This window comes from Myotis davidii, unplaced genomic scaffold (genome assembly GCF_000327345.1).
Source record: "Myotis davidii unplaced genomic scaffold, ASM32734v1 scaffold1494, whole genome shotgun sequence".
Classification (NCBI taxonomy): Eukaryota; Metazoa; Chordata; class Mammalia; order Chiroptera; family Vespertilionidae; genus Myotis; species Myotis davidii.
Window position 1 is genome coordinate 130,965 of NW_006286246.1, and position 10,423 is coordinate 141,387.

The following is a 10,423-nucleotide window of genomic DNA, read 5'->3' on the forward strand; positions in this document are numbered from 1 at the left end:
GCACCCAGTGCTCTTTGCTCCCAGGTATTCATGCCCTTGGATAACCCCCCTCTGTGGATCCATGCTGGCCTGGTGACTGGCTTCTAAGGACCAGAATACTGTAAATACTGTGAATGTAACGGGATGTCATGACTGACATGGGCATATGATCCATCTTGTTCACTCGCTCTCCTTGTCTTACTTGCTCTCAAGGAAGCCAGTTTTCATTTTGGGAGCTACCCTGAGAAAGGGCTGCATGGCAAGGAGCTGTGTGGCCTCCCACCAACAATGAACAACTGAGACCCTCAGTCCAGCAACCTGTGAAGACCTGAATTCTGTCAACAACCTCATGAGAGAGTCTGGGAGTATGGACTCCCCCGGTGGAGGAATGAATGCAGTCCCAGCTGAGGCCTGGACCATAGGCCCTTGAGGGAGAAGCTCCTCGGCAAGCCACGCCCAGATGCCTGACACACAGACACTGGGAAATAAGTGTTTATTGATTATGGTTGCTAAGTTTTAAGACTTTTTTGTTACCTCGCAATAGATATCTAATGCACGGGGAGAAAGGGAAAAGCTGGATTCATCAATTATATGGCCACAGTGCATAGAGAGCAAGAGATCACAGAGAACCACGTGAGGCCGCTAAAACCTTTGAATTCCGTGTATAAACCTAGCCTCTCAGTGGCCAGGCTAGGACATGGTCTTGTGATGGTCTAGAATCCTAAGCCTGCTGTTGTATGAGAGGTGGAGAACACAGTCTTTCTCCTTCTAGAAATGGCCTGCACTGCCTATCCTTTCCTTAGCCTCCATTTCCTATGTCTCTCAACACGGGCTAAAGCATGATCCACTGACACATTTCCCCAAGCCAGTTCCTCCTCCTTGAATGCCCTTCCTTCTCATCCCGACATTCTTTTTTGTTTTATTTTGTTTTGTTTTGTTGTTTTCAGAGAGGAAGGGAGAGGGAGATGACATTCTTTTTTGTTTTGTTTTGTTTTTTTCAGAGAGGAAGGGAGAGGGAGAGAGAGATAGAAACATCAATGATGAGAGAGAATCATTAATCAGCTGCCTCCTGCACATCCCACACTGGGGATCGAGTCTGCAACCCAGGCATGTGCCCTGAACGGGAATCAAACCATGACCTCCTGGTTCATAGGTTGACGCTCAACCACTGAGCCACACCAGCTGGGCCCATCCTGATATTCTTCATCTCTTACTCATTTGTCAGTTATCAGCACTGTCCCTAACGGCCTCAGATAGGCAGCTACTGCCTTCATCTGGACCACCAAAGCACCCTAAGCTTGTATCAACTACAACATCTTAGCACACTGCATTCTAACTGTTTCCCTCTGTTTCCATTGTCAGGTGGGGTCCATTCAATAGTTCCAGTGCCCTAGAATAGTGCTTGGTCCATAGTAAGATTTGGGAAATATTTGTTCAATGAAAAATGTATTCATTGATAGCAGTTACCACAATTAAGCTAGTAAAATCCCAACATACAAAGGCATAGTACATCAAGTAACCAAACATTTATCAATTCTGTACATAATATGAAATATAACATATTTGCCTTTAAAATGTGTGCTAGTGATGTTTTTCATCAATAAATGTTAGGGAATTTTTCTGCATTTGGATTTTATTTGTATAATTAAAATACCCCCTTCCCTTTTCTTTTTCAGCCTCATTTTTGCAGCCTTGTAGGGTGCTGAGTCTTCTATTGACTAACTGGACATCTGACTAAGAGTCACTCAGCCATGTCTTTGGACCCTTGTGCTTTGATTGCTGATGTTTCTATCTGGAAAGAGACTCAAATTCTTGATACAGAAGGACATGCACAAAACAGAAATCAACTGCAGGATCTATCAAGGCTTTTCAGAATCTATAAATCCTTTGCTAGTTCAGGACCAGTTGACCAAGTATCCTGGCCTCCTCCTGTTCATGCTATAATCTAAATGTGAAAGCAGAATGCTTTTGTTATAAGGACTCATTTTAGTTACAGGAGGCCCTGAAAATAGCGTCAGTACATCCTGCACACTCTCCCTCGTTCCCATTGTGAAAGCATCTGCTGGTCTATTACCGTGAAGTATATATTTCCTACTGCTCAGCTCTCATGGCATATCTTGGCTGCAGAACCTACAGCTGAGAGTCACTAAGTCTTTGCTGTATTTGAAGTCTAGAAAATTTCTTCTGGATGTAGTACAGAATAGTGGCACTTTGTGATAAATCAGTGGAATCCCAAGATCTTATTAATATTACTGTTTATTCTCACAAGTTAACTATCTTAAGTGCTCACCAACATCTGTTGGGCTAGGTAAAAAGGTACACACACAAAAATTATTACACATGGTCCTTGACTTCTAAGGAGCTTAACATTTGAAATTTTATATCAGCGTGAATATAAAAATCAAGGCCTATGTAGAAAAGTAGATGGGTTACCCCTGTGAGTGTTGTAGTGCTTCAAGAACAACAAAGGTCACCTCATCCCACAGACACTGGACTTGCTTTTACTTCCCTCCCTCCCACACACACACACACACACACACACACACACAGTGACTAGCATGAATCTCTGCAGAACCAGCCATTCTTTACCCCACATCATCTAGAGTGTGAAATTTTTTACCTTTAATGTGCTATTCAAGGTTCGGATTTTGTGGAGTTTCTCATTTATGGATGGATTTTTACACCGCCTCACAAAGGACTTTCTCAACTCCTTTTTGGTTGAAGGTCGTCGGTCCCCAAGAGGAGATAGACTGGCTTGCTCTAATGATTTGTAGAGCTTCTCCATTTCATCATCTCCAGACACTTTTGTTTCTTCTATTAAAATAAACAAATAACAATAAATCCAGTTAAAATCAAGGTGAGAACACTGGACACTGTGGTCCTAAAACAGGGCCCTGCTGACACAATGATCTCAGTCTTCCAGCTTCCAGAACTGTGAAGCAATAAATTGTTGTCTAAGCCACTCAGTTTATGGTACTTTGTTTTGGCAAAGTCATGTTCCCTTTGAAGATGCTAGGGAAGGAAGGATCTGTTCCAGGCCTCTCTCTGTGCTTCTGTTGGTTCCTTGGCTTGCGGCAGAAAAACTCAGTCTTCACAGGGTGTTCTCCCTGTGTGTGTGCCTCTGAGTCCAAATGTGTCCCTTTTATAAGAACACCAGTCATATTGGACTAGGACCAGGGGTGGGCAAACTTTTTGACTCAAGGGCCACAATGGGTTCTTAAACTGGACCGGAGGGCCGGAACAAAAGCATGGATGGAGTGTTTGTGTGAACTAATATAAATTCAAAGTAAACATCATTACATAAAAGGGTACGGTCTTTTTTTTTTTTAGTTTTATTCATTTCAAACGGGCCGGATCCGGCCCGCGGGCCGTAGTTTGCTTACGGCTGGACTAGGACTAACCTTAGTGACCTCATCTTAACTAATTACATCTGCACCTATTTGATTTTTAATGAGGTCCCATCCTAAGGTACAGGGGGTCAGGACTTCACCAAAGGAATTTTGGAGGAACACAATCAAACCCATAATAATTCACCATCTAGCCAGCCAAAATTCATGTCCTTCTCTCATGCAAAACATACTCATACCATCCCAACATCCCCAAAGTCTTCACCCATTCCAACATCAATGCTAAGTTTAAAATCTAATCCAAATATCATCTATATCTGGTATTGGAGAGACCCAAGGAATGTTTCATCCTGTGGCAAAATTCCTCTCCATCTGTGAACCTATGAAACCAAAAGAGTTTTGTGCTTCAAAAATACAGTGATGGCACAGGCAAACCCTAGCAAACTAATACACACCCTCAGGCTTCAGAATCACTTTCCCAGATGACATTGAACTGCCATTGAAAGAAGAAACCAGCCTGTGGTCTGTGGCTTTGAGCAGATAATGGTTATCTTTTCTGCTTCCTCCACTCACGTTCCTAACCAAACCTTCCAGCCCCAGCCCAAATGATTCTAGTGAAGCAACTCTACCCGAGATGCAGGGGACCACTATGCTAGGTTAATCCAATGGCAGCTCCATCATTCTGGCCACAGTCATTGATTTAGGAATGAGCATGGGTTTCAGAGCAGGCCAGCTGGAGCCAGGGACCTCAATAACAATAAAACCAGTTAAAATCTTACCAAAAAAACTTTGGTTTGGGGTTATCATAGAATCAATCTCCCTTTTTTCCTAAACTGAGTGGTGTGATGATGTGAACTAGAAGATTCCAGGAATCATGAGAATGGAGCCAATCTACAGGACATGGCTGAGAAAGACATGCATTTAGTGGCACCATTGAAGCTCTCAGCTTACTGGAGCTTTCTTTCTCCCTCTCCCTTTCTCTCTGAAATCAATTTTTATATATAGAGCGGTAACATAAAAGGGGAGGTGGGGAGTGGATGGGTGGGTAGGGAGAGAGTAACCAAAGAACTTATATGCATAACCCATGGACACAGACAATAGCATGGTGAGAGAGAAACATCAATGGTGAAAGAGAATCATTCATTGTTCAGCTGCCTCCTGCATGCCTCACACTGGGGTTCGAGCCTGAAACTTGGGTACGTGCCCTGGGGGAGTGCAGGTGGAAGGGGTAAAAGGGAAAAATGGGGGACATCTGTAGTACTTTTAACAATAAAGATACATTTTTAAAGAGTGGTAACAAAAACTTGTACATGAATGTTCAAAGTAACACTATTCACAGAGACAAAACGTTGGAACAGCCTAAATGTTCATCACTTGATGAATGGATAAACAGTGTGTGAATTTTATGATGGGTGAAACATATCTAACATATCTCAATAAAGCTGTAAAGAAAGTAAACTTTTATGAGATCATCAAGACCACTGGCAACACCTTCACAGAAATACGAAGCATGCTAGCAGTCCTGCAGGTAAGCTGGAGACATGGAAAGTTATGAAAAAATTAAATACAATGACATCTGAGTCTTAGAGGGGACATTAGGGTTGGGACTCTCGCAGTTTTCAGACACACCAGAAAATGGTCATTTTATATAAAGGACAAGGCAAAAGTAGGCTTACAGTTGTTCCTATAGAGGACAATACAATAATCAATAAATAATACAAAAATAAACTCTGTTTTAAATACTCACAACCGTAAACCTACTTCTGAGAAACCCTGTGTTTTTTATAGCTAGTAGGCAGGTGGGACTCTACTTCTAATAAAGTCTAAATACATAGCCTTCAGGACCACAGTATTTTTAAAATAAGTAATACATATTTAATAAACTTCAAGAAGCAAATCAAGCAAACATATAGCAAAGATACACAGTGTGGTTTCTTTAAGTTTCTCTCTGTTCACTAAGCTGGTAAGTTATTCTATTAAAATGTATGACAGAAAAGAAAATTACTCTTGACTAATACATTAGTTTGTAATTATGTCAGTTTTAGTAAAGTGATTATAGTAAGATTATGTATCTAATTCAACAGGTATTAAATTGGTAAAGATAAAAATAATTAGAATCTTAGAATAATGTGACATAAAATACATTCCATAAATGAAAAAAGGACTGCTTTTGGATAATTTTATTATTGTTTAACATACTTATATGGGTATATATTATCTTTATGTCAAAATATCAGAGGTATCTCTCTTCTACACACACATATTTCTTTCCCTCACTTCCACTTTGGAACATTAGCAATGAGAGTATATGTAGGTGTGTGTGTGTGTGTGTGTGTGTGTGAAACTTTAAAATTAACACACAGTTGAAGTGGACCTATTAAGATTACTGAAAGTTAATACAGAATCCACCTAAAATATGAACAAATAATATTCTCTTTTTGGATCCATTTTGAAATTGCAGATAATAGTGAGATAAGGTTAAAGCTCTTGGAGAAATAAGGAGGAAAATGAAAGGCAAGTTATTGCATTATTCTTACTTCTCAGCCATCCTCTCTCTGTAGCAGAAACCTTAAACTGAAAGCCTGTGTCTAACTTCTAATAACCTGACCCCAGAAGAACCCACAAGCGTGAGGACAATAAAATAAAAAATGGTGATGCGAGTCGTCAAATAAAAATATCCTTACTGGCTCTTTTGTGTCGTAATCTGAGAGGCGTACAATGTATTGCTAGATACTCAGGATCTAACCATGCCCACACCTAGACAAGGACTTTATATTGTTTTCACTGCTGCTAGTGGCTGGTGCTTAGGTCTTCACAGGGCCATTAAATGAGCATTCGGTAATAACAGAAACAGATGATAAATAGAATCATAGGGGAACAAAAGGATATAAGCACACAATGAAACAGAGCTTGCACCTGAGCCCAAAGCAGAGGTGAGTCCTTTCCCAGTTGCTATATGGAAGATTAGCACTGGCCTGTTAGTCCACAGGACTACTCCTGTACCTTTAAGGGGCTTCTCTGTAAAGTAATATTGTAAAAAGCTCTCTTTCACATTCTTATGTCAATATTTTTCTAAATTATAATTACATATCAGGAAGCACAAGATTATTTCTCCTATTTTACCAGATTGTAAAAAGAGCAAGAAAAAAGATGGGCAGGAAAGACCACTGCTCTCTCTCTCTCTCTCTCCCATTGGAAACAGAAGCCAGGTTAATTATTTCCACTTCCCTTGGCTTCTGATAAGAAATAAACGAATTCTGTCCGACAGCCAAGTGTTTCCAATGCAATTGTTATCCTTCCTCTCCAGAGTATATTTTAGTCTTCTTCCGTAAATTAACAAGATTTTAATTCCCTTCTCCACATAAGGCACTTCATAGTCTATCTCATCTTTGCCAAGAAACGTGAAAACTATTTTTATGTTATGGATGCGAAAAAATAGAGATTCTTGAAACACAGTAAGTAACCTTTCCCAAATGTAAATCCATGATGGAAGCAAGAATAAAAGTTCAATCCCACAAGGTGCTTCTAGACCAGTCTTCTCAAACTTTCACAGGCAAAAGTCACCTAGAGATTGTGTTACAATGCATGTTCTGATTAAGTCAGGCCGGGATGGTGCTGAGACCCTAAATGTTTACCAAGCCCCCAGGCAATGCCAGCGCTGCTGGCCCATGGACCACACTTCCGAGTAACAAGGCTAGACTGTGTCACCAATATGTCAGGATTGCGTCACCAGCCTCAACTATGGAGTCACAGTGAGAAAGGTGGGGCTTGTCTATTTGCTCTGAGCCGCATCCTAATGAAAACATATATATATATTTACAGCTTTGTTCATAGGAGTATGTCCAGAACCCCTGCTCCAAAGCATGGTATCTCATATGTTGAGTTGGCACGATTTTGAGGGGAATGTTGGTGACACTTTACATCTGTTAGATCAGCTCAGCTCGCCTCGAGGGGGCAGACTAGTCAACTTTCTCCAAACTTAGGTCAGTAATCGAATAATTTAGACTCAGGAAAGACATGGTATTTTTTGTTAACACAGTCCTTCTTGGTGACATTAGTAAATTAGACATAACAACGTTTTTAACTAATGGTTAGAAGTTCACTCCTTTCCAAGATGATGTCAAATGAATGTGCCCCTCCCTTGCCTTCCTCCCATGTAGTCTAGCCTATCGTCTGCTGCAGATGGGCCGGGGTGCTCCTGGAGGCCAAGAATTCACTGTCAGCAGATCCTCTCTTTAAAAGCTGTATTTTCAACTTTGCCTCCCCACTGTTTTATTTTTAGTGTTTCCTCATGCTTTCTAGAATGTGGTTTTTATTTTCTTCCTAGAACATAAATTCTGGCTTCAGAAGACAAGGGGAATTCATATGCCATATTTCATATTAGAATTTGAAAGGGAACCTTCGGAGATTAAAAAAGGCTAAACAATGCTCCAAAGTAGACAATGTTAGTTACCAAACATGAAACACTTGGGAAGGTTTAGGCAGAAACAGCGCTCCCTTTTTCTACAGAACAGCAATGTTCCGCCGGAGAAAGGAAAGACCATGGGAGGCACCGGTTACAAAGAGAAGAAATGATGAGAGCCACTGGGACATGCTGTATAGCTTTAAGGCTTTACAAATATTATTTCATACCACATCTGATGCCAATAGATTAAAAGCATTTTGCAGGCTTTCTCTAAGTGATTCTGACAACTCAACAATGTAGCAAAAGGACTTACATCATAATGATGAGCAAATTTAAATTAGATAACTAAGATAAATCTGGCTAACTAATTTTTACTAGTAGTCAGGATGCTACTGGCCTAGAACATTAACAGAGCATAATTTTGAGGGGAATTCTGCCTGTTTTTGCTGCTGTGCATGCTGGTGGCGAGAGCTTCAGTATGAAGTTTTGACTATGGGTGAAGCATTATGTTAACTGCTCTACCAACAGTATCTCATCATCTTTGTAACAACTCCATGAAGAAAATATTATTAATCCTGATATACATGAAAGAAAGATATAAAGGACATAGAAATCTTTCTATGTCCACACATAGAAAGATTAAAAACCTTGACCAGGGTCACAAAGAGACACACGTAGTTTCTGACCCAAAGTTCATTGTCTTAGATACTATGCTATACTATGAATGTATTTGATATACTTTCTTTTGAATAAGTTCTAATGGTGATTATTTCACAATAGGTAATATGTAGTTGGTGAGGTGGTAGCTGGCTGAACTAAGGCACCAGACCCTAGGGCAGGAAATTCATGAGCTAGCTAGACAGAAACCTGGTAAATAGGCCAGATAATCGTATTCTCTGCTTGGACATTTGAACTAGACACCTGGAAGTAACATTGGGAGCAGAAGGTGAGAGTCAAGGTCATGGTAGACTGTGGCCCTGGATGCAACAAAGATATAAGTGCTTAGAAACAGACAAGCAAAGTTGGAAGAATGGTATTTGGGAATGAGGTGATTTTTTGAAAAATGGCAGGTAAAAGAAATTCTGTAAGAGAGAAAATAGATTGAGAGAAAGTTAGGGTAAGCATTCAAGTATAAAGCTAGTATTTTTACTTGTGCTCTTGTAAGTCTGAGAAAAGAGTAGTTTCACTTTCATTTTCCTCATTTTTCCATATTTGTTTCACCATCTCTGCTGAGTCGTGTACCTATTTTCTCTTGGATGCTTGATGTTTCTATTAAGTAAGGCAACTCACTACTACTGTATTATTGCTTTCATTGATAAGAGAAAATCTAATCTAGTAGACAACCTTCAATATTGTTTCTGTTTTATTATTATTATCTCGTGGTTGTAATTTTTGGAAATAATCTATGATTGAGTCCATTGCCCGAGCATCTGATATAGAACCTTACTTCTCAAAACAAATAATCCTATTTATCTTTAAAATGTATTCTTTCAGTTGTATTAACACCGAGGATTTGGTGAAATATGTAATGCAGTCATAAAACTTCTGTATTTGCCCACATCCTAAGAAAACAAAAAATATTGGCATGCATATTAAAAAGGCATACGGGCAGGTTTTCATTTTCTTTGTAAAATATATTTATGAGGTGGAGACTGAATGTGAAATAAATGGGGGAAAATAGCTGGAAAAATAGCCTAAAACCAAGGATACAAATTCAATGCCCTATAGAGAAATATGCCAAGTTGGTCCCATAACATACTGGATCCATCATCCATGTGGCTCCATGATAGAGACAAGTGAGAACAACAGATAGAAATGGAAGATCAGAAGGAGGAAAGGACAAGAGCACTGAGGTCAGAGGAAGGAAAAGTTACCCTATCTCAGTTTCACGAAGCAGACAATGAAGGTTTGGAACATGTAAATGCCCTTACCTTTTCAAGATGAAGCTCTCTTTTTCTTATTTCTATTATTGTAGAAAATCCTTAATGTACAGTAAATCCTCACTTAACCTTGCCTATAGTTTCATGGAGCTGCAGTGAAATGTATGCTGAAACCTATGTTACCATAGGCTAATTGATGTAAATAAGAGTAAGTGAAAATCATAATCCTGTGGAGTTGACATTATCTAATGCCTGAAAGTGCCAGAAAACATATGACTCATCCTTGGTTCCTTTCTTTTCTTCACACATTTGATTCATTCATTTATTCAACTCATCCATCAAATACTTTGTTAATGTCCACTGTGTGCTGGGGATGGACTTAAACACAGTAGAATCCCTTATGAATCTTACATTCTCACATTCTCATATTTTATCTTTACAATATACCCCAAATATGTGTATTTTTTCTCCCCTGCACCCTCATTGCTACCATCATAATCCAACCAATATTATTTGACTGTGGCCCATTTCAATAGCTACATGGTCTATGTTAGCTTCCTAATACCCATTTCCCATATAGTGAAGTCATCTCTTAAAAATGAGCATTGACCATGAACCAGGAGGTCACAGTTCAATTCCCAGTCAGGGCACATGTTAGGGTTTCAGGCTCAATCCCCAGTAGGGGGCATGCAGAAGATAGCCAATTAATGATTCTCTCTCATCATTGATGTTTCTATCTCTCTCTCCCTTTCCCTTCCTCTTTGAAATCAATAAAAACATATTTAAAAAAATGCACACCACACCCTCACACC

At 39.7% G+C, this 10,423-nt stretch overlaps 1 protein-coding gene across 1 annotated transcript in view; it reads right to left on the reverse strand.

Moving 5' to 3' along the window:
• Positions 1-10,423, reverse strand: part of IPCEF1 (interaction protein for cytohesin exchange factors 1) — a 128,022-nt gene that overhangs the window by 6,571 nt on the left and 111,028 nt on the right. Inside the window, exon 10 of the mRNA XM_015560017.1 lies at positions 2,600-2,793. Within this exon, the coding sequence (XP_015415503.1) occupies positions 2,600-2,793 (194 nt within the window). The remainder of the gene's footprint in view (positions 1-2,599; positions 2,794-10,423) is intronic.